General features: G+C 35.4%; 1 protein-coding gene across 2 annotated transcripts; it reads right to left on the reverse strand.

Annotated features, from left to right (window-relative positions):
• Positions 1 to 2,010: 2,010 nt before the first annotated feature.
• LOC137811470 (uncharacterized) lies at positions 2,011 to 18,501 on the reverse strand. 2 transcript variants are annotated; one of them, XR_011081089.2, is made up of 16 exons: positions 18,209 to 18,501; positions 13,161 to 18,108; positions 12,880 to 13,068; positions 12,267 to 12,381; positions 11,050 to 12,100; positions 9,963 to 10,410; positions 9,358 to 9,411; positions 6,387 to 9,237; positions 6,183 to 6,296; positions 5,917 to 6,047; positions 5,217 to 5,309; positions 4,812 to 5,081; positions 3,911 to 4,559; positions 3,067 to 3,142; positions 2,725 to 2,989; positions 2,011 to 2,636 (listed from the first exon to the last, which is right to left on the reverse strand). XR_011081089.2 is itself a non-coding variant. In XM_068613247.2 (15 exons), the coding sequence occupies exons 1-15, from the start codon at positions 18,418 to 18,420 to the stop codon at positions 2,890 to 2,892; spliced, it is 11,301 nt and encodes a 3,766-aa protein (XP_068469348.1). In that variant the 5' UTR covers positions 18,421 to 18,501; the 3' UTR covers positions 2,011 to 2,889. The 2 variants fall into 2 exon arrangements, 1 of the variants encoding a protein (XP_068469348.1); XM_068613247.2 differs by having other exon boundaries at positions 2,011 to 2,989.
• Between the last annotated feature and the right edge of the window lie 7,059 nt (positions 18,502 to 25,560).

The following is a 25,560-nucleotide window of genomic DNA, read 5'->3' on the forward strand; positions in this document are numbered from 1 at the left end:
CTTAGCCCAATAACCGCACAAAATCTTCCTCTTGGGAGTGCAAAATCTAACAGTATGACCGCTAGGGTACCAACTCATGTACCAACGTTGTGGGGTCCATCTGTTTTGTAGGTGCCATAATTCTTCACGTGCCATGCATGCAACTTTCTCTGAAAACCCTAGCGCTCTTGGGCCTTCATGGAATATTACATGTGCTAGACCCAAATCTACTATACACACCACATGCATGAACTTTCCTACAAATTAAGTTTTTCTTATATATAGGTTTCAACACGTACAATCTTTGGGGGCCCGCTTACCTGGCCAACTATCGTGACCAAACCACTAAACCGACCTGCTCCGCAGGTGCCGATGTCTGATGCCGATGTCCGAAGTCTAGGCCAGTACAACATACAATCTTTGGGGGTCCACTTACGTGGCCCACTATCGCGACCAGACCATCAAGCCGATGTCTGAAGTTTGGGCCAGTACAAAAGATAACACATATGTATGAAACATTTCCTTAATCATAAGTATTACAGGATAAAACCTTATAGTTAATTACTCTGTTTTCTTTTTCTGTTAAACCATTATAGTTTTTTATTTTATTGTTGGTAGTTGAAGAGTGTAGTTAACTATGAAAAGGATCTTGTAAGGTTGTTTTGGGGCAGACTTAATTTGTAATTTCTTGTATCTTTCTCCTAATTTGATACATAATCGAGTTTTCTATTCTTGTCTATATCCATGTGTCAAATAATGGTCCATATGTATAGGTATCGTAATTTTTTCTATAAATACTTGCACAAAAACGGAAAAAAAAATTATACATTTAATAACAATTAATACTTCTATCATAAGCAACAATAACTATTTGAGGAAAGTACACATTCCTATATAAGAACATTAGAAAAGAAAAAAACTGTAAAAAGTAAATTAAAAATATATAAATAAAATTCTTATTTTTTTTAAGAATATAATAATTAAACGCGCAACATAATCTAATTATGTCATGTCTTGGTATCCGTACCTTATTCCTTCTTCTTCTTACTCTCTTATCAACACCCTCATTGGCATAAACTTTCTTCTCTTTTGCTTTTCTTTTTCAAGTCTGCGGTCATTCCTTCCTCTACAGCTTCAAGAACCGTACAGAGGCAAATGAAGGCTTATACATTGAAAAGGGTTTCAATCCAAGCTCTCACTACGCTAGCTTAACTCGTCAAAGAGATAAATTAAAATGAGCTGAAGTATTTAAAAAGAAAAAAAAAATAGAAATCATTTAAAAAATGGTTAAATTTGCTCTATAACTGTTTATCTATATGTATATTTTTTACCCTTTTTTTCAACTAAATATTTTAATTTTTAATCCATTTCTTACTCTCTTTTTTCACCTACCAAGGTTGTGTTGGAAATGGTAATGGAAACAAGAGGAAAATCAGACCTACACGGTGAATTCAGCTTACAATTTTGTTTTTCAAAACTAAGCTATTGGAGAGGACGGCTTGGCATATGAGAAATTTTGGAAGGTCAAAGCATTACATTCATCACAGTTACTAGCCACAAGAGTGATACAAAATAGAGTGACAATGATGGAGAATTTTAATTTTTTTCATACCTAAAAAAGTTAGTCTATAACAAAAAAATCAGTCTATAACTTTCATTCTAAATTAAATAATTCAAAATTTACCAAGAGATATCCCTTTTCATTGCTTAAATATTAATGACACCAAAGTTTTACATTCCAAATTACTTAGTCCAAAATCCAAAATGTAAAAAAGGTGTAGGGAAAGGGTATGCAAGAACAATGTTATTTTTTTTTAAAAAAAAGTTACTTTAAACTTTTAATATTTGTTAAATTATAATATTATATTTTTTTTCCAATATTATCTTATATATTATTTATTATTTCTGTCATTTTGTTAATACCGATTCTATCATATCATTAAAACTTTAATCTATCTTATTTTCAGAACATAGGTTTATTCAAGTGCCAACTTCATTCCCATATTCTTGACAACATGAAGAAATCCATAGAAAGTAAAGGAAATAATGCAATATTGGGATGCATATGAAGGCATCTTTAGGTACAGATGTATGTAGTGGATTAAAAAGATGGAAAAAGAATCAAAGAGAGGAAAGATGGCAAATGGATTAAAAAGTTACAATTTGGTCGTAAGCTCCAATCTCCACGTAAAAACCGCATAAGCTGGTCTTTGTTGCTTCAAACCAATGTGCGTAGGATGCTAGCCACGCTGCAATTACATGATTAATAGACCAGCATTGCGCAATTGATTCCTTGACCTATCAACATATAAATGAATGATTACACGGATGCGTGTAACTCATACCGGACGTCAGTTTCGCAATAGTATGATGCTCCTGCCAGAAACAAAACATTAGATCTTCCACTGCCCGGTTGTCATCATATGACCTTTTTTCAGCCTTCAAGAGCTGAGGATCCAAAACATGCTCCCCAATCAGTATGGCAATGCAAGTAGTAGGAGCTAAAAGTTATACTACACTGCTTAAACCAGGAGTGAAGGCATGGTAATCCTTTTTCATCTCCCACGAGACCAGCTATGAGCCTGGGACTGCACTGTGGGATGGTAGATGAAAGCCCACATGCAAAGTGAAAAATAGTAACTCTGCCTGGACAAAAGCTGAAATCAAAGGGACGGCAGAAGTTAACAGTTTGGCCCTGGATTGTGATCAATGAAATACTTCAACAAATGGCCAGATTAATGGGACCTGCAAAAACTTTGTTCTGGTGGTTTCCTGCATCACCAGAAAAAAAATAGCTGGCCCAAGAACCTATTCCTCGTCATGGTCAACTCAACAAGGCTTGAGGCCAATTCTTGCACAATATTGGGAATGGGAGTTAAGATGCTCCAGTCTGAGGAACCTCTGGAAGCCTCAGATCCATGGTGTCCAACCTTCGTACATGTTGCATAGATTATCTACACTAGTGGCTTGCTTTAGTAGATAATCTACTTGCTCTGCAATATCAATTTCTCTGAAATCCAAAGAAGGCCCAACATTAATAAAAAATTCAGTAGAAGATTTTGTGATTGCGAAAATACCCCTACTTACCTGCTTTCAGAGATATCTCGACCATCAATTTTCATCTCAACCCGCCTCAATACAGACAAGGCATAAGCATTTTTACCTAGCATAAAGTGAAAAAAACAAATGAGAAAATGGCATGTCAATTCCTTTTACATTCGTAACACTTTCACACATAAGAAATTAGTGAGGTACTAGTAGGCTTAAGAGATTATTTGCTGTTTTTGCTTCTTTGCTTCATACAACGAAAGCTGCTTCTGTTTCTTTTTTAAAAAAACTACAGTTCGTGAATATCATTAGATACCAAAATGCAATCTCCATAACTTGTTCTAGATAGTCAATGCAAAATGAGATACATGATACTCGAAACCTTGGTCCACAGTCAAATTTAAACTTTATAGATAATTTAAACTGTGATAAAGACAAGATCTGACATTAAGTCAGTCTCTTCGAAAACGAGCAAGGAAATGAAAGGAAAAAGAGATCATAAAACCACACTTTCTCCTTACTTTTTACATTTAAAAGGAGAAAAAACTCATAAAGTAAGATCAAATGAAAGAAAAAGAACTATCTACTCAATGGCTTATTACAACTTCTTGCTAACTTAATTTTCCGCACAAAATAATCGTGTAGTCATTATACTGAAGGCAAGCAGAGTTCATTTATATCCATTAGGACAGTATATTTTTTATTAGAATTGGGTAACATTAATTTTATAAGGTCCATATTATGTGTTTCTTTATAGTAGGACACAACTGGAGGGGATTAAAAATCTGAATAAAAAACTGGTTATTTATTTTACTAATATGGGATTAGTATATTAAATAAGCAGCGATACAAAAAAATTAGTACATAAAGATTTTGTACATACCCCTTCCGACACGAGTATTGGCATTTATGTTCTGATCACGATGTTCTGCAGCATTTTTAACTTCTTTTGCAGAAAGGGGTTCTTCTGCTGAATCAAATTTGTCTAAGTTCTCATTTGTTGGATTTTGGGAGTTAGCAGGGATGGCAACAGTTTTATCACCTAGTAAAGCTATAGCTTCAGGATGCTCGGAGGCCTCATTGATTGACTTCACAGAACCAGCACCATTAAGATCAGTTTCTTCAGGGGAAGATTGTGACACCCCAAAAGGTGAGATTTCTTCTACTTCAGTTTGAGACAATAGGGCGGTCTGCATATGACCTATGGGGTTTCTACTTCCAGACCCCTGCGAAAGCAGGTCTTTATTTCCTGCTGAATCATTCAAGCTATCAGGAAGACTAACTTCGGCTGATGAGGTGTCAGATCCGGAGCTAGTACAGCAGATGCTATCTGGTGGAGATACCCATCCCTTGTCCTCCAAACTAAGTCGAGAAAATCCAATGAAATCATCCATTTTATCATCTTCAGACCTAGAGAGACCCTCCCCTTCTTTACCATCAAATTCAACAGCATCACCACCCCCAACATCTGATCTTGACAAAGTAGTATCCACTGATTTTACTTCCTGACTTTCTCCAATTCCTTCAAGCGCCTGAAAACAGGGAATATGGATCTGTCAAACTAAAAAAAAATAAAAAATCCTTGGCCAGTCAAAAGATTTGACTGAGGCAGTGGCTATTTATATACACACATATAGACCAAGGTTATCAATGGGTGAATATGGTGAAAGGACAATGTTCCACCATATGATAGATATATAGATAACTAGAAACTACACACACACACACACACATATATATATTTAGAGAGAGAGAACAATAATAGCTTGAAACTGTCAAATTACTTTGTGCAGGTTGCCAGCATGGACATTAGCAGTTCTTGCTAGCCTAGTCAACAATGAATAAAGTCCCTTCACAGCTAACATCAGAGAGGGTACCAAGGGCTTAAAGGTCTGACAAGCCTCCCTGATTCTTAAACAATATGATTGATATATAGCTTGTCCATGGATGTGTGATATTTCCTTCTTGGTCTCACTTTCCCTATCTATTGCATCAGCCATAGCAGCTACATCCTTAGTCAGCACCGATTCAAGTGGAAAAAGGATGGCATTTGCCTACCAAAAACAAGAATCAACCAAAGTACAAAACTGATGTTAGGGAAGCTTAATATCAGGAAATATAGAATTGACAGCTAAGGCAAAGCCTAAAGGTCAATATTTTACAAACTGAGATACAAGGGTTAAATAAACCTTTGAAAGGCCTTCCATAAGAGAAAGGTGGATAGCAGCTGCCTCTTTCCCCAGATTGTAAACATCATGAATATCTTCAGTTATTGCTAAAACCTACAAATGCGAAGCAACATTTGGTTGCAAAAAAAATTAGGAAGAGGACAAAATGGTAATTAATGGAACACAGTAAATTATTTGTATATATGTAGATTATTTGTAATAATTTTTTGTGACAGTAATCAAATATTTAGACTAAGCAACAGTAGATCTGGTGATGAGGAAGAGGAACATAACCCTTATTCAAATGCATAGTAATCCTTTTATGAATTGGGATTATTTTGGGAGAGGGAGGGGTTAGTAATTTACCATTACTTCGTTAACAAGTTGGGTCTAACTATTTCAGGATTGCTAAAAATGATTCATGGAGCCAAAAGATTTTGAAAGAATTTGATCAAATTACATTATGTTATTTGATCTGTTAACAGCTTGGGTCATGTTAAGATTATAATTTAATAATCAGGTGCAAAGCATAATTTCATTAATCTAAAATCCTTTTGCATACTTACAAATTACCAGTTCCAAACTTATCTCTGTATAACCATGTTGTGCACAAGGCATTGGGACAGTTCCAAACTTATGACATTGATGAACTGGTAATTTGTAACCATGTTAACATTATACTTTGCATTAACATATGACAATGATGAAATTTGGACACTACCTCTTCAAGCATAGAACCACTTTCTGAAGTTAGAGTAGTATGGATCCTTGAAATCCGAACAAAAGCAGACAGTGCAACACTAGCCTCATATGCACAGTCCCTCATTGAAAGAACCGTGTTTTGTAAATCACCTACGGAAAAGGTAAAGAACGTAAATTCAACACATTTAACCACAATGTTGAAACATCAACAGAGAAAGAAATCATGCAAATGCATGTGTGCAATTCAATATGTACATGAACAATGACCCAGATAACAAGCTCTACCTGAAGCAGACTTTGCTTTTAGAGAGGCAATGCAGAGTTCATTGGTAGCAGTATATAATCCATTGGAAGCAGCTTCAACAGTGCATTGTGCAAGCTTCCACTCTTGTTCAGTACCTATCAGAAGAAAAGGAGAGTACATGTTCCCTTAATGCAGACGTTCAACTACAGGGGAAATTCAACAACAGAGGAAAATAGCAAACTCACGTGAATAAGAATGGAAAGTAGCATCTAATCTTGTTAGTGCATTCAAGTAGACTTGCTGCCATGTCTTGGCATCAACACTACTCCTGAAGGGGTAAGGTTGGTCAGGTATATGCAAATACCCATCTCTTGATGCTTCAAACTCTAACACTGACACACACAGCTTCACAATGTCAGATGCCTTTTCTCTGGATTCCCATAAAATCTGCCTCCGAGTCTTAATATGTTCATGGAACTCAGGAGGAATTCCTGAATTTTTAGTTGAAGTATTTCCGGAATTACTGGAATTTCCACAAGCCCAAGCCATTGCTCTCTCAAGCTGTCCTTCAGCTATAAGAGAATTTCTTTCACAAGACTGAAGACAATCCATTGATGTCGTGATTTTTGACACAGCAGATTGTACATTGTCCAGTAATTTAGATCGGCTGAGATTTAAAATGATTGTATACAAGCTGTCATCAGTATCTAGATACTTCTCAAATCTGATTCTTCTGTTATATGTTGGGTTCAAACTAGCATCATGCATCCATTCCATCTGAACTACCTCAAGGGCAGTTTTTCGAAGAGCTTCTTTCAACTCATTCACTTGTTTTTTCATGAGAGAAGCAGCTGATTTTGCTGCTCTAGCAGTTTCATGTGCATTACAATATTCTTCAAGCATAAGTAAAACTTTTTTCACAGCCCCATCCTTCTTCCCCTGGTCTAAAGCAAGTTCCTTTGATGACTCTGTAAGTTGCTTCAAGTACTCATTTTCTTTATCTAAACAAGTCAACAAACAAGGAGCAACTCTTTCTTTCAAATAGTGACCAATGTGTTTCTGAAGTTGGATTTCAAGCTTTTTCTTCATAAAATTGAGTGATTGGTCAAAGCCTAGATTTTGCTCAACTGATGAAGCTACATCATGAATGCATGCATCAAGAAAAGAATCTATGACTCCTATTTTCCAAATAAAAAAGGAATGATTATCCAATAGACCTCCAACTTTCCAGACATACTCAGATATAGAATTCCCAGAGTTTATCAAATCTGTCAGAGTATGAAATTTACTTGTGGGCATGCCAACTGAACCATCAGCCGAAGACAGCACAATATCAATGGATTCTAGTTCCAGGAAAGGCTTAACAAGTGAAGCCAATAGTGCTTTGCTTCTCAAAATGTGTAGCTCCCTTTCTTCTTCCACCCGAACAAGAGATTGAAATTGACAATTCACAGAAACCAAGGCATTTTTAATGTCTGTTTCTCTCTTAATAAGAGAAGAAGTCCTTACATCCCTTTGATTCCAAGTTTGATGAAGTTGGTCCAGTTGTGCTCTACAAGCTTCCTCTTGGGATGCAAGTTCCTCTGCCTCTTCCCATGAAAGATGATCTCTGCCCTTAACTGCAGCTTCTTCAAGGGCCAGCTGCTGCTCAGTAATAAGACCAACCTTAACAAAATAATTCTGTTCAAGTTCAATCAGTGCTGCTCTCTCCATTTCAACCTCCACAAGCTTCTCCAGTGCAGTTTCTATAGACCCCCGGACTTGTGAGATCAATCCAAATGCATCCATAACCTCTGAATTTAATGAAACAGCAGCTCGTATTACATCTGGCAGAACAACTTCTGTCATTTGACTAACCAATCCCTTGCAGGAAATCAAAATGTTTTTGAAAATGGAAACCCAATTACTTTCAGAAGAAATCTTCGAACGAACTTTGTTAATATCAACAGAAGGGATGTCCTTTCCAATATATTGACATAGATCATGAACAAATTCTGTCACAAGATTACATTTTTCTACCTGTTCTTCAAACTCAGCAAAAATAGTTCCAGAATCACTCTGCAACATATGGTATTGATTTCTTCTTCCGGATGTATCATTATATATATTTAATATTTTTTGTTTAACCTCATTATAAAGTGAACTCATGGCAATATTCAGAATTGTTAATGCCTTCTCTCTCTCCTCTTCTAGCTCACCTAAAGGTCTAACATTGTTCATTCCGCTGTCATATTTAGATTGAACAGAAGATATTCCAACTTCCTTCCTTAAAAGACCAATGGACTGCATGAATTTCATAAAAGCATATAAAAGACGATCCTTGGTTTTTGATTCTGATTCAGAGCCAATAGAACTCTCTATTTCAGCACACTCTTTTTCTAATTTTTCTATTTCAACTGCATACTTCTCCACTCTGAAACAGAGATCATCATGACTGCATTTGATAGAATCACTGTTATCTACATGAAACTTTGCAATAAGTTCAGAAGCCTGTCTTCTGGCAAGAGAGAGGATATCTGATGACAGAGCATTGATAGATAGTTGTAGAACTTGTGCCCAGTTATGCACTGCACTGGTTGAAAGGTAATTTAATGGTAGAATTCTTTGCAGAGCCAAGGAGTATGCTTGCAAAGAAGCTGTGGCAGAAGTTAGTCCATCACCCAACTCAGCTATGAATTGAGAAACTTCCCTATCTATATCATGACATTGTGCTTGTGTTGGCTCAGGAACAACAGTTAGTGGAACCCCTGCTACAATGACTGCAGATGTAAGAGATACGACTGCTTCCATGTTATTCAGATTAAAAGAAGCATTTATTTCTGGGATTAAGTTGCACCGTAAAGCATCAAGAATCCTTCCATGCTGCTCAGCCCAAGTCATTGCCTCCTGAGCTTTCTCGGCAACCATGGCCTTTGCTTGGGCGAATTCCCGAGCCTGAATTTCAAAAGAAGCTCGAATTTTCTCTGAATTACTGGTTGCTTCAGCAACAATTGATTTTGCAGATGTCTCATGCAATATAAGGCTTGACCTCTCCTGGTCAGCTCGACAGTACAGACTAGAGGCAAGCTCATATTGATTTAGAACGTCACCAAACCTCTGGTACATACTTCTCAAAGTTAATTCAAATTTAAAAAATTGTGGATTGAGAAAAAAAATTAAACAAAGCCACAATTTTAATGTAGCCAAAAGATTTCATGGCATTGATTTCATCATTACCTCAAGTGCTGATTCAACAGCTGGCAAACTAGTCAATAATTGATCATGGTGTTCCTATTCACAGATTTAAGGAAGAAAAAATATCAGTTATTAGTCAAGTTAAATAGATTTCAAGTAAATATATAAACATGTAGCTATACTGTATGACAAATTTTCACACGCTGGATTTTCTAATTGAAGGTTACAAATTCTTAGATATTTCTATCCATGTCATGGGCTTAGCCCATATTTTTTCTCTATATAAACATTACCTTATGTGCTCACTGGACTTAAGAGATTTATCTTATTTTTCTTTTCCTTTATTTTAATATGGTATCTAGAGTTAGGGTAAAATCCCTGACTTCCCGGTGAACCCACTGCACGCCGGAGTTTAATACAAAATCAAGAATGCAAAATTGATTTAAAATACATCATGCAAATTCTAAAATGTCTTGTGTAATATCCATAATCTACACAAATGCTTGAAACACAATTATTTATGTGCCTGCACACATTTGTTTTAACGCATCTGAACCAAATATAAACCACATAAAGGTTTGAACACTGCTTATCTAGTTATGTCAGACACCAATACTTGCTTGGGTAGAATTATGTTCTGTACATACCTGTAAGGGAACCCGAATTTCCTGTACTCGAGATGCAAATAGACTCAAGCTGACAGCCAACTCCATACCTTTCCTTTCTTCACCACCAATTGCAGCTTCATCATGAAAATCACCACGTGTCCATTCCACAAGTGGATCCCAAACAAATACTTCCAATAACATCAAAAGCATGTCTTTGTTCTTCCTTAGAACACCAATAACTGTCTCACAGTTTGATCTGAAGCTACCCTCTATTCCAGTCAGCCCTAAAGCTGCTTCAATCATTTGGGTCAAACGGAAAGGAACAATCTCTGGAATTTTTAGTCTTTGTCCCTTGTCAAAACACACATTGTAATCAATGTGTACAATATCCCCATTACAAAAATCTATAAGAATGTTGTCTAAATGTCTGTCTCCCAGTCCCAAAACATGACCAACCATACTCATTGCCGCAACACTTCCTGTATACCTACAATTGAAGATGATGACGATGACATTATAATAATAGTAAAGCTAATTGTAGTATCAAATCTATCATAAATTTTTGCCTTAACAAGGTCATGTCAAACTTCTTAACTCCATTAGAAAATGAAGGAGCAAAAGCCTAGGATAAGTAAGTATATAATGAAAGAACTAAACCCTTCACAACATTGATATAACTACACTTACTGTTTTAATGCTTTGTTTGGTAGAGAGAGGAGAGAAATAGTTTGAATGGAAATAAAGGAGAAATGAAGTAGAAATTAGAGGTGTTTGATTGAAAAGAAATAGAGATGAGATGAGGAGAGAAATAGAGAGATGAGTATTATGAATACATAAGAAATAGTATAGTGGGTCGTACCATTTTTTAAAATTATTTCTCCTCTTTTCCTCTCCCATTAAACATACAACATTAATTTATGCTCTCCTATTCTCTCAACCAAACAAGGTGTAAATGGAGAACCAAGTTCATGGTTAGTGTCACATCTATTCCTGTAGATATAGATAGTAAAATAAATCCCCAAAAGTCAAATCCATATTCAGGAAAATACCTTTAACCATTGAATTTAATTATAAATGGCACAACCACAAAATGCACCAGAAAGGTTCAGAAGTTCTTTTAATGTACCTCTTCAATTTTGAGCTGAAAGCTTTATATCCTTCACTAGCACACCATAGCTCCTGGTAAAGAAGATGCCTAGGCACCTCCTTCATGAGATCAAGAAGAACTTTACATTTGACTTCTTGAGGCCAGTCCCTTCGGGAAATCACCCTCTTGATGCCTTTCTCTTTAAGTGCAGGTATGATCTTCCCGTAAAACATATCACTGGGTCGGGGAACAGGTGGAGGAGCTGAGGATTTTGTATTTGCAGAGCCCAATGCCAAGAACTGTGCTAGCTGGACACGGGTTTGCCAAGATTTAAATACACTGTAAATACTTACTACATTGCCCACCCACTGGATTAGGCCAGCCTGACCACTGATTGGAGTCACAGAATAATAGCGAATGCTAAGAGAATTGCTACATGCAGAAGATGAAGAATGCAGAAAACCATTTATAGCCTGCAATAATTGCATGATTCTAGCATCAAGGCGCAAATCTTCTCGTCCTTTCAGGAGATATGTGTACTTCTGACCATCTGAACCAAGTATACCTAGTTTCTTAGGCTTTGTCTTTGTTGATAAGATGGTAACTTGCTCATGAAAAGAAGCAATTGTGACAACCCCTTGCAGATCAGTTGTTTTGTCAGAGTCAGGTACATGCATTTGTTTCTCAAGACCTGGCATTGGAACATCTGAGGATGATAACAAAGCCAAATGTGGCGCAACTTCTCCCAATGAAACTGAAGACTTCCTCTGATAAGAGGCCAAGGATGCAGCAATACTATCAAAAGGTCGCCACACATCACCTATAGCCGCAGAAGATGCTGGAGGAATTTTAAAGGATACTATGGCTGATTTTAGTTGGTCTTTATACTCTTCCTGGAACCAAGATTCATGAGGAGTCTCAGGTTTTCGAGACGTTGAAGCTAATCGACGCTCCAAAGCCACAACTATTGGAGCCATCATTGCAGAATATCGAGCAGAATTTATCTTGTTCTTCTCATTCTGACTAAGTGTTACATTTTCTGCAATTCTTGCTGCCTCTTCTTTCAGCAAATTTATCCGTCTCATTACATCTGCAACAAAATATGGTTAGCCATATTTCTCTTACCTAATTATGCAATAAAAAGAAATCTCATGTACCTTCCTCAAACACCAAAAAAAGAGTCATCAATTATCCAATGCAATTCAATGAAATGGATCTCATGATCAACAAAATATTGGAAAAAATCAGTAAGCAACCTGTGTGAAGATCCTGCAGAGTACTCAGCCATAGCTCCTCCCAGAGAACAGTAACATTTCCAAGTTCATTTATCATCAGCTGAACATCCTGAACCAATCCGGGGTAAAGTTCTCTCTGCATGGAACAGGTAAATTTTAATCATCCTATTTGCTACTCCAAACAAGCAAGTTAACAAAAGGTCAGTATAAAAGCAATAACAACAATATAACTGTTAGTCAAATCCACGAGCACATCACATCATGTCTTGATAAATATGCCCAGCCAAACTAATGAGTAGTCATCAGGATGTTTATTATGCCGAAAACAAGATCAGTATGTATTTATCCACCCAAAGTATATCATAGACATTAGAATTGGAACTACTAAATCCCTGAAAAAGATTAATTGACCAGTGACCACACTTCACTGTCTTAAAACACAGACGTGACAATTGTCATGTTGTGAGAATTTTGATGCCTAATTATCCACATGATGTTGTGAGAATTTTGATGCCTAATTATCCACATGATGTTGTGAGAATTTTGATGCCTAATTATCCACATGATGTTGAGAGAATACTTGAGGTAAAAAGAATATATAAGCTACAAATGCACACAGAAATTTTCATATTACCAGATAACCCAGCACATGATGAAGCTCTTCTGAAGGTTTCTCTTCATATGCATTAACATCAACTAGTGTTGGGTACACTATAGAATATGGAGATTGTTTCGCCAGCAGTGTTAGTAAACCCTCCAACTGCTTTCGAATCACCTGTTCAGGATGTGAACTTATACGTGCAAACAGTTGAGGCGTAACCTCCTACAAAGACAATTCCAGTAATATATCAGTTAACTATCCTCCTCGTGAAACAGAAAGAAGTTAAAGTAAAAACCTGAGATCTAGCATGCAACCTGCCATGGCAACAAAGGAACAACCAGAAGAGCAGATTCAAGAGTATCTTTCAATTCCACACCATAATTGAGAAGTATATGCAATATATACAATGTAGCCTTCAGGGTGTAGCTGCCAGTTTTTTGCTTCAAAGGCTCATATTCGGAACCAGGCACCTGACTATGGGAAATACGGGAAGATGAATAAGAAAGATATTGTATGTAACCATGAGCAGCATGTCCAAACAGGGATACTCTCCTCCTCCTCAAAGACCACCAAATATCAACAAAATCATCCAATGCAGAACTTATGTCAGATTCTCCAAGCCCAAATTTTGTGCTTGACAAACAAATTCTCAACTGAGAAGATACAATGTCTGAAAGACATTCACCACCCGAGTTTTCTGCACCTGATGCCCCTGCAGCAGTTTCTATAATATTCACTATATTCCAAACCAATTTCTGCAGAGGACTGTCACTAATTGAGAGCTCTGCAGAATCAAGCCAAGAGCTTCGCTCATCCTGTTCATCTGTAAAACCTTTCATATCAATATTGTCCTGAAAAAGACACAAAACCAATGACTTAATTCTTTGCACCTCGTCCTTAGTCAACTTAAATCTGTCAGGTAGAATTTCTGGAACAAGTAAGGAAGAAAACGAGCATGAATGGAGGATATTTTCACTCTGAACATGGAGTGAGTCTCTTGCTTGCTTAAAGCACCAAGAAGCATAAGAAATCCATGACTTGCCCATGGTGGGGCAAATACGAGAAGACATTTTTGTTGTTGTACCAACAATTTCCTCAATAATAGAACCCAAATTTGATTTACAACTTATGTTTTCTTTGCTGCCATCTTTGCCTAGTGGACATGATTCGGCCAAATCAAAATCTTCTGGCATCTTGAGAACAATACCCTCTGGACTCCATTCTGAATAATCTCGTGTCAGCCAATCTGAGAGTTTCAAGCATGCTTTGGCCTTCAGAATCCTCTCTTCAACATCAGATATTATAGATGGTTTTGAAGAAACCACGAAAGGACGCAAAAATGACCAAAGGTTTGTGAAAGCGTCTTCAAACTTGTTTTCAGCATACTGTAGTAAAATGCTCTCATAATGCAAGTTTAAAACCAGAATATTTCGATGTCTCTCCTCGGGGCAAGCAAATACATAATCTTTCATGTAGTTGTTTAGACGATTTGCTAACAAAAAATTATTTTGCTTGCGAGCTAAATTATGCAAATTCATGCAGAATTTTAAAGTAACTGGAGAACTTGGGGAAATGGTTTTATAAACCCGAAGAACTTTCAACCATGGATTACAATCTTGACGGATTTTACTAATGGAAGATGGCAATGATTCAAGAGAACTTAGTATTGATGGTAGTTGTTTGGCCTTCTCATGAGTTGTTTTAAGCTTGCAATTCTCTTCTACTAGGAAAATGCAGTGCAATTGAATTGCGAGAGGTGTTGCTTCAGCTAAGCCATCAAGTGACAGAACAGAAAGTGGTTCTTCCAACATTGATCTAGCTTTCTGCAGATCATGCAGTACCTTCTCACTTTTTTCCTCCTTCTGAAAGAGTAAAGATTGCAGAAGCATCTGCTCACTCCGTTGCAAGGCTATTTTTGGATCAAGGGTAAGCTCACTATTGCTTTTAGGTGTCAAATCAAGGCTTGACCATGCAGCCTGATAATCACCCTCATCAAAACGTGCTAATGCATGAATTGCATTAACTTCATTGCCAGCCATTGTCAGAGCACCAGAATAACTTCGACCAGTATGTTTAGCACGAAGCAGTTGTAATTCTAACAGCCAGGTTTCAAGAGATCTCCAATCAGATACAGACGTATAACTCTCAATTATGCGTGCTATGACAAACTGTATACCATCAGAACCGAGGGAGCTAAGTGACTCTTCAGTCTGTAGCAAGTGTGTAAAGTGAGCTGCAGCATTTTCATACTCACCTCTTGCCTGATATATAAGCCCAGTTATCCAAGAAAGTGGTCCAACATTTCCACCCTCACCGAAGGACTGGTTTTCATCGCCAAGTAAGGAGAAGGTAATGGAAACCCATTTTTGTAGGCCAATCAAAGAATCTGGATCAGAACTCTTGCAAAGAGCAAGTGAAACATGCCTTAAAACTTTTAAGACATCTCCTCTATACCTTCCTCGGATATTGTGGAGGTTATCAGTTACCTGAGTCCTAGATTTTTCCTTCAAAGCTGACACCGAAAGATTCTTGAGCTCCTGCAAACGCAGTGTACAGTACTGAATAACAGCATCATTACAATGTACAGCCAATCCGGCATTCATCATTGGCTCACAAATACGAGAAAACCAATCCTCACATACTTTTTTGTTTGCCCGAAAAAATAAAGTACTCTGACGAGTAGCAGGTGGTAAAATGACAGACCCCTCATATGCATTATATACATTTTTCTTTAGAGCCTCAACAAAATCCAACAATAATCTCATTGGTAGCAAGTGAGCACCAGAAGACCCTATCATACTTAAGTTTCCATCACTTTGCTCATTATCAAGTTGCAAAAGGTGTGCAATGTCCAAAAGCATTCGTTCAAGAGCAGCAAATGTTTGGGTGGGGCCACCGAGGTTAGTCCGCAGTCTTGTAGCAATACAGTAACGAGCTGCTTCTTGTACAGCCCACCAGGCACCAGCTAAATTATTGACAGAACAGATTTTTTCAAGTATGTCTTCATCCACTCGTATATCCAACCACGGAGAATTAGCACCAAAAATTCCTGTTTCTTCAGGCAGACTTAAAATAGCATCCCTTGAACTCTGGCAACTATGAATGAGCCGCTGGATCCAAGAAGAAAGAGGTACCTTCCATCTTTGTGAAATGTAACTTAAAATCGACACAAGATGTTGGGAGTGCAGTTGCAGTGGCAACTGCTTCAGGGCAAATAATTGTTTCCAATGTATCTTAGAACTGTCGCCTAACACAGGGTCAACAGGCCTAAATCTTCCATAATCATAGAGACCACATGTATATATAGTAGTAGGCAAAATATAGGCAAGAAGTCTTACATATGCATCCCGTATTTCTATAGTTGGATCCCCAAGTTTCTCCAGTATGACTTCAGCTAAGGGATAAAAACACACAGGATGCAAAAGTTTTGCTTGCATAAACATCTCCAAAGTTAATGCAACTTGTGACCTCACTTCCTGTTCCCTATCAAATGTACCACCTAAAAGTGAAAAAACTAAGTTCATGATTACACCAGCATACTCACACGCTTCGTAGGAAAAACCACTCATCCTTGAGATCTTGTTAATAGCCATTACACTCTCACAGAACTTTTGTCCCCAATCTAGAACAACTAATTTAATTGCCAGAGGAGAAGAAACTTGAAAGGCTTTTACAACGAGCTTGCTATACTTCTCCAAATGCTCAGTAATCACAGCCAAAATCTCATTACTGAATTGATCATCACTGTCCTCCTTTTCAGTTGGAAACTCAACAAAAGTGTTCTCACAATTCTGTTCTCTCACGGAACACTTAATTAAGAACTCAACTGAATTTAGCCGCTCCAATGTCTTAAGAACGGTTATCTGCAGCTCCATGAAAACCTGGATAGGTAATTCAAAAGGATTCAACTGTTTTATTATAAATGACACCAACTTTTCTGACCTCCTAAGACACAACAAAGCAACATCCTTTTGTCCAATCAAACTATTGTCCCCACCCATGGGAACACACGCTAATAGTACTTTCAAATCAAACTTGATTAATGCCAATAATTCAGCTTTTGAAAATGTTTTAGTATCTACAACACAATTAAATTCATCTGAATGATCAGTGTTGTTTCCTATTAAACTCTTCAACAGCTCCAGTTCCTCAATCAACGAGGTGACTGCTTCATCAACGACTTCTGTATTCTCATGCTGAAGCAAAAAAACGTAAGTAGCTGCAGAACTCCCTGTCACCAAATGATTTGGGTGCAACCGCAGCTGTGAGATCGATGCATCAAACTTCAATAACTTCTTCACGGACAATGGAAGGAGGCCAAGCTTTTGCAACGACAACAACTGAAGATTAGTCTTCAGAACCCCATGAACTTGGAAAGAGCTAATCTTCTTAAACCCTGGCCGCTGCACTGTCACTCCAAACTCCAAACTCTGAAACAAAATATCAACAGCAAGAGGATAAAAACTTGAAAACCGCTCCTGCAAAATCTCAGCCAAAAGAGTCAAACACTTCCACGAATCTTCAATCCACTCAGACCACCCAAATTTCTGCCCAATCATAGACAAACACCGCAGCAATCTTGGCAGCAGGGCGCTAAGCGGCTCGCATATCTGTTCAAGCAGGTTCATCTCCAGTAATCCCGAGGCAGTGGACTGCAGAATAGTGGAAAAACAAGAAAGCAGAGCAAGAAGCCGCCGAAACTGCTGCGGCGTGCCCGGAGTTCCATCATGAAGCAAAACCTCCATGTCCCCCAGGAACTTAGTGAGCAATCTCAAGGACATGGGAAGACTGCCAACCCAATGCTTCTGAAACTGCAAGAAGCTATCCAAAATAACACGCCTATCCGATTGAGCTAAATCCGGCATCAACGCCCAACCGAGAAGCAAGTCAACAATGTCAGGGAAATGAGGCTGAAAGCACCTCAAAAACTTCAACGATATCAAAGTAATAACACCAATAAGCCTGTGTAACAGGGCCAGAGAGGTTCTCTCATCCTCAAGCAACACCTGACAGGCTTTCAGGATAGGCAAAGTGTATCTGTCGGTTCCACCAACGTTGAGGAACTCGCGGAGGCCTTCGAGCGCGAGTTCCTTAGTGCCATCGACAGCGACGGCCGTGCTGAGAGACGGCAACGCCCAGCCAATAAAGCGGTCGACGAGCATAAGGAGGTTTTGTCTTCCGTTGGAGGCGACGGGAATTGAAGTGGCCACGGCGCAGAGCGCACCGTAGGCTGTGACCGCAGCCTGCCGCACCTCGTAGCATCTGCAGGAGAATCGAAGTTAGTTGAAAAAGGAAGATTAGTATGAGTGGAGTGATGTTGAAATTAGGTCAAAAACGGAGTGAGGTGAAATGAGTTAGTTACTTGTCGGAGAGGAGTTGGGAGAAGGCCTGTGCGAGGAAAGTGGCGGAGTGAGAGAGGAGGAGGGAGTTGTGAGGGTGGAGGATGGCGCGGTGGAGGGAGTGGATCGCAGCGAGGCGAGGGGAGGGGTCGTCGTCGGAATTGTCCTTGGGGAGGGCCGCGGAGACGAGTGCAGCGAGGTGTTGGTGGTGGTGTTGTTGGTGAATTCCTTGCATCACTGCGTTTCATTGCTCGCTGCTTCCCATGTTCACCAAGGAACCATACTAATACCTTTCTGTCTTCCATTTCTTCTCCTCAATTTTGTTTTTCTTTTAATTGTTAAGCCATAAGACGATAAATGTTTGCAAAAATCAAATTAAACAAATTTAATATTTTATTCAATATTTAGAATTTTCAATTACTCCATCACTGTATTGCCATTTTTGCGATTAATTATTGGTTTATTACGGTTTGAAATAAAAACATGTTTGTGTAACTGACTTTTTTTATCTATATATTTAGCCACTAATTACATCTGTATTAATATAATAATATAATAATTATATATTTATATATTTATATGTATAGGAGATTTCTCATTATAATTTTTTTTTTTATACACCATTTTTTTTCTCTATTTTACCTCTATTTAATATATCTCATTTTATTAATATAATAGAGTATTTTTTCATTTTATATAAATTATTTAAAAAATAAAATGATTTTTTTAATTTTTAAATTAATATTAATGTACAATTTTTATATTCAGACACTTCTCTAAAATGACGTATCCGTGTCGGACACACGTATCGGTGTTGACATTTGTAGGACACCTATCCGTGAAGTGTTCAATTCAAAAAATATTTGTTGAATTTTTTAAAATTCTAACACGATTCTATCACAATTTTAAAAGATATAAATACAATAATTTTTTAAAAACTCAAATTTATTGTATAAATTTTTATTATGATTATAAAAATAAGAAACAAATTCTTTTGAACTAGTGATGAAAAATATTTTTCTGCTCCCAAAAGAATCTGAAACATACTTTTGAACATAAATATTTATTTTTAATTTATATAATTCAAAATTATATAATATATAGATCCATGTCCTTGTATCATACATTTTAAATATTATACGTAACTCTGTGTTCGTGTGTCCGTATCCTTATCTACTACATACTCTTTCTTTAATTCCTTATTTTAAGGCAATAACAGAAAGAAAGAAAGAAAGAAAGAAATAGTATACTCTCACACATCTTCACACCAAATTCCACATATTAAATAAAATAATAATCACTATCTGCACTCTACTTTTTGTTTTTCAAATTTGCCTTATCCAAAATTATTTTTTATATATGTTAAATTTCTATTATATACGTTATATTTCTGCTAGTAATAATAATAATAAAAAAAATATGGATTGGACATTAGAAATAAAATTATTTATATATATATATATATATATATATATATATATATATATATATATATATATATATATATATTTGAATGGGCAATGGGCATTGGACAAAGTTTAATTCCTTGCCTTATTACGGACCTGCACAATACTAACAATATTCAAGTTAAATTCTTCAAGGTTTAGTAAATGATCAGATTTAGTAAATGATCAAGGGAATGACAAACCTGTAAGGTTGTGATTGGGTGCGGATTTTATTTTCCTTTTCATTTTTTTTTTTCTAACTTATTGTGTAGTTTTTGTTTTGTTTTTTTTTTCTTTTTTTAGTTTTTATTTGTATTTGCAAATTTTTCTTTATGCAATGTAAAAGTTGTATATTTGTGTCATTTAAATTGAATAAAATCAATTATTTGTATCTTAAAAATCAATTATTTAACAACTAATAATATCAACATTTTACTTATATTTTTTGTTTTTTTAATTTAAATATGATATTTATTTTTTTATTTATTTATTATATATATATATATATATATTTGTATCTTAGTGTTCAAAATGGTGGTATTATATATAATGTGATTATTCCAATAAAAAAAATTCTATTAATTAAAAATAATCAAATATCATAAGAATAGTTTTCCAATTTAGCAATTTTTTAGAAAAATGTTACATCTCGATTGTCATATAAATATGTTGTCAAACAAATATTTTTTTATTAAATTAAAGTAATAAATTATAATTTAAAATAAAATATATAAAAAAATTATTTAAAAACTTTATGGATGAAATGGATAAATTTATTCCATGGTAAAAAATACCGTTTAACGACACAATTGAAATTACTGATGTAAAATAATCATTTTTCAGGACAATAACATTAAAATAGTTTAAGCTACTACAATTAATTTTTTTGGGAAGTTCATTTTTATATGAATTACCCATGCCGTAATTTTAATTTCCATTTCACAGGATTTTTGGCTAAAAAATGTCATGTCCTCTTTGTAAAAAAAATTTAGTGGGAAGAAAAGAAAAATTTATTAAAAAGCTCAAGATTTGTTCAATAATGTAGATAGTGTGAACATAATGAAAATAAACTTAAAAATTATATACATGAAAGTTATATTACATAACAATGATATCTTTATAAATGGTTTTAAAGCGTGGTCTCAGGAAGAAACTCCCGATTCAAAGTATTATAATTTGTATAATTTTTGTTGATCATGGTGGTAAACCCTTTGATTCGCCTTAAGCGAAAACATTTTTGTGAATGTCATGTGCTGCAAAACACGGAAAACAATCTCTTCCATTCAACTCCTGCAACCAAACTATGAGATTACAATTTATCGATGTGAAATATATGCTTCTGATGGTATTTTAGTTACTTTTAATCTTGGACACGATTATTAGTGTGTCCTTCCCAATATGAAATGTGTTTTGTTTGAAGCATAACACAATAATATGTCTCATGTTTATTATGAAAATAAATTATTATCAAATTATAGACAATTATTGTATGCAATTAATGTAGATTATAGTACACAATTATACGCAATTAATTTGATAATGGTAGAATGCCATAGTGAATCACTATATAATTAATTTAAATATTGAAAATTAAGTACAATGAATTCATACCAAATACCAATGATATTTGCAGTGTATCGTTGGAACACAAAGTCTTACGAAGACATCTTTATAAATGGTTTTGAAACGTGACCTCAGGTAGAAACATTGATTCAATGTATTATTATTTGGAAGTAAACCTATTAGTGAAACACATGTTTTTGTGTATGGAGATAGAAGTAAACCTATTAGTGAAACACATGTTTTAGTGAAACACATGTTTTCGTGTATGGAGGTAAACCTATTAGTGAAACACATGTTTTTGTGAGTGACACGTGCTGCAAAATATGGAAAACAACCTCTTTCATTCAACTCCTCCCACCAAACTCTGAGACTACAATTTATCGATATGACATATATGTTTCTTATATATATGTTTCTTGTTGATATTTTAGTTACTTCCAATCTTGAACACAATTATCAATGTCCTGCGATGAGGTGTGCTTTGTTGGAGGCATAACACATCAATATGTCTGATGTTTATTATGAAAATAATGATTATCAGATTATACATCATTATTGTACGCAATTATTATTGTAATACGCAATTATACTACTCAGTTAATTTGATAATGATATAATCTCGTGATTAGTGAATCACTGCATAATTAGCTTTTAATTTGGAGAGATGATTAGTGAATCACCACATAATTAGCTTTTAATTTGGAAAGAGAAAGTTTCATACAATTATATGAATTGCCCATGCGGTGATTTTAATTTTCATTTTGCAAAAAATCGAATCATTTTACTAAATGATCCATGTAGAGACTATTTATAAAAACTTTCAGTCTCTACGGAAGAAAATAATATTTTCTTAAAGCTCAAGATTTCTCAGGTAGAAACACCCGAATCAATGTATTACAATTTGGATCCCGATTCAATGTATTATAATTTAGATCACTTCCCTTAGTTAGAACACATGTTTTTGTGAGTGACACGTGCTGCAAAACATGGAAAACAACCTTTCCATTCAACTCCTCCCATCAAACTCTAAGATTACCATTTATCAATATGAAATATATGTTTTTTGGTGGTATTTTAATTACTTCCAATCTTGGACACGATTATAAATGTTCTGCTGAAGATGAGGTGTGCTTTGTTAGAGGCATAACACATCAATATGTCTTATGTTTATTATGGAAACAATGATTATCAAATTATACACAATTTCTTTTAAATATTTATAAATTATAAATTTAAAAAATATGATATATAAAACTTCTTTATTTAAGAACATTGATGGATGAAATGGATAAGATTATTGAACGGTAAAAAAGACCTTTTAAATATATTGTAATCTCGCGGCACAAAAGAAAAACGGATGTTAAATAATCATTTTCAATGAAAATAATATTAGAATAGTTCAAGCTACTACATTTAACATTTGTAATACATGAACACTATGGACAAAAAGCTTAAAACTTGAAAATTAAGTACAAAAAAGTCACACCAGATAACAATGATGATATTTGCAGTGTCTATCGTTGGGACACAAGACCTTATGAAGACATATTTGTAAATGGTTTTGAAGCGTAGAAACACCTTATGAAGACATATTTGTAAATGGTTTTGAAGCGTAGAAACACCTGATTTAATGTATTATAATTTGGATCTTGAAAATTAAGTACAAAAAAGTCACACCAGATAACAATGATGATATTTGCAGTGTCTATCGTTGGGACACAAGACCTTATGAAGACATATTTGTAAATGGTTTTGAAGCGTAGAAACAGCTGATTTAATGTATTATAATTTGGATCACTTTGTTCACCCCTTACTTCGGCTTCAGCTGAAACACATGTTTTTGTGAGTGACACGTGCAGCAAAACGTGAAAAACAACCCCCTTCCATTCAACTCCTCCCACCAAAATCTGAGATTACCATTTATCGATATGAAATATATGCTTTTGGTGGTATTTTAATTACTTCCAATCTTGGGCACGATTATCAATGTTTTGTTGAAGATGAGGTGTGCTTTGTTAGAGGCATAACACATCAATATGTCTTATGTTTATTATGGAAACAATGATTATCAAATTATCCACCATTATTGTACGCAATTATTGTATGCTTATTGTACGCAATTAATTTGATAATGATAGAATTCCATGATTAGTGAATCAATACATAATTAGCTTTTAATTTGAGGAGAGAAACTCGTCTACATACATTTATAATTTTTTTAAAATGTTTATAAATTATAAATTTAAAAAATATGATATATAAAACTTCTTTATTTAAGAACTTTGATGGATGAAATGGATAAGATTATTAAACGGTAAAAAAGACCTTTTAAATATATTGTAATCTCGCGGCACAAAAGAAAAACGGATGTTAAATAATCTTTTTTAATGAGAATAACATTAGAATAGTTCAAGCTACTACATTTAACATTTGTAATACATGAACACACTATGGACAAAAAGCTTAAAACTTGAAAATTAAGTACAAAAAAGTCACACCAGATAACAATGATGATATTTGCAGTGTCTATCGTTGGGACATAAGACCTTATGAAGACATATTTGTAAATGGTTTTGAAGCGTAGAAACACCTGATTTAATGTATTATAATTTGGACCACTTTATTCACCCCTTACTCTGAGATTACCATTTATCGATATGAAATATATGCTTTTGGTGGTATTTTAATTACTTCCAATCTTGGGCACGATTATCAATGTTCTGCTGAAGATGAGGTGTGCTTTGTTAGAGGCATAACACATCAATATGTCTTATGTTTATTATGGAAACAATGATTATCAAATTATACACAATTTTATTGTACGCAATTATTGTATGCTATTGTACGCAATTAATTTGATAATGATAGAATCCCATGATTAGTGAATCAATACATAATTAGCTCTTGAAAATTAAGTACAGAAAAGTCACACCAAATAACAATGATGATATTTGCAGTGTGTATCGTTGGGACACAAGACCTGATCCTGCCTGCTGACCAAAACGTTGGAACTTGCCTCGTCAAACTTGTATCGACGTGTGCACCGCGTCAACCTCCGTCCTTCGTCACGATGCACCTCAAGAACCTGCAAAAGAACAGAGCGGCGCCGCTGCGGCCGATCGCACTCCAACGCCCAAGTCAGTGACTGAAGTGCGTACCTCAAAAGTTCGTTGGGAAACCCTTAAATACCTGGACACTTTCTCTATCCTGGCAGTTACACATCTGGACACGTGGCTCGCATCCAGCTGTACACATGCCATCATCTGGAGCCTCCTTGACTTGGGCGCTGCTTCTGACTCTCTTTTGGCTAAGTTACTTATGCATGATACTACTCAGTGCATAGCTGTCCTGGAGTGCGATCTCTACTGGATTGGCGAGCTAGGGTGCCTTCGTACACACCTTCCCTGTGGTCTCGCCGGCCGCCTTCATAATCTGCACCACCTTCATCTTCGGCGATGTGCTTGCTCCGGCGATCTCTTATAATTAGTCGCCTAGGTTTACATCTGGCAACTTCATCTTTAACCCGGTGACCGCCGGTTCTGGGGTGCTGGAGATCGGAGCACGCCAACTTAATAACTGAAGATGAAGTGTGCTTTGTTAGAGCATAACACATCAATATGACTGATGTTTATTAGGAAAACAATGATTATCAAATTATATATAATTATTGTACGCAATTATTGAATGTTATTGTACGCAATTAATTTGATAATGATATAATCACATGATTAGTGAATTACTACATAATTAACTTTTAATTTTGAGAGAAATCTCCATACACTTATAATTTATTTTTAAATGATATATAAAACTTTTTTTTATATAAAAACTTTGATGGATGAAATGGATAAGATTATTGAATGGTAAAAAAATCTTTTAAATATATTGTAATCTTGCCGCACAAATAAAAAACGGATGTCAAATAATCATTTTCAAGAAGAATAACATTATAATAGTTCAACCTAGTACATTTAACTTTTGGACTACATTCATTTTTTATATAAATTGTCCATACGGTGATTTTAAATTTTATTTGGCAAGAAACAGAATGTAGATTATTGGCTAAAAAATGTTAAATATTTATAAATTATAATTTAAAAAATAAAATATATAAAACTTCTTTATTTACAAACTTTATGGATGAAATGTATAAAATTATTGAATGATAAAAAAAATCTTTTAAATATATTGTAATATGGCGGCACAATTGAAAAAATGGATGTTAAATTATCAATTTCAAGACTTTTGTACTACGTTTCTATATGAATTGTCCATGATTTTAATTTTCATTTCGCAGGAAGCAGATTAAGCAGATTGTGGATTCTTGACTAAAAAATTTAATCATTTCACTGTGTAAACCAACCCTC

The sequence above is a fragment of the Phaseolus vulgaris genome, chromosome 11 (genome assembly GCF_051622355.1).
Source record: "Phaseolus vulgaris cultivar YP4 chromosome 11, ASM5162235v1, whole genome shotgun sequence".
In the NCBI taxonomy this organism is placed as follows: domain Eukaryota; kingdom Viridiplantae; phylum Streptophyta; class Magnoliopsida; order Fabales; family Fabaceae; genus Phaseolus; species Phaseolus vulgaris.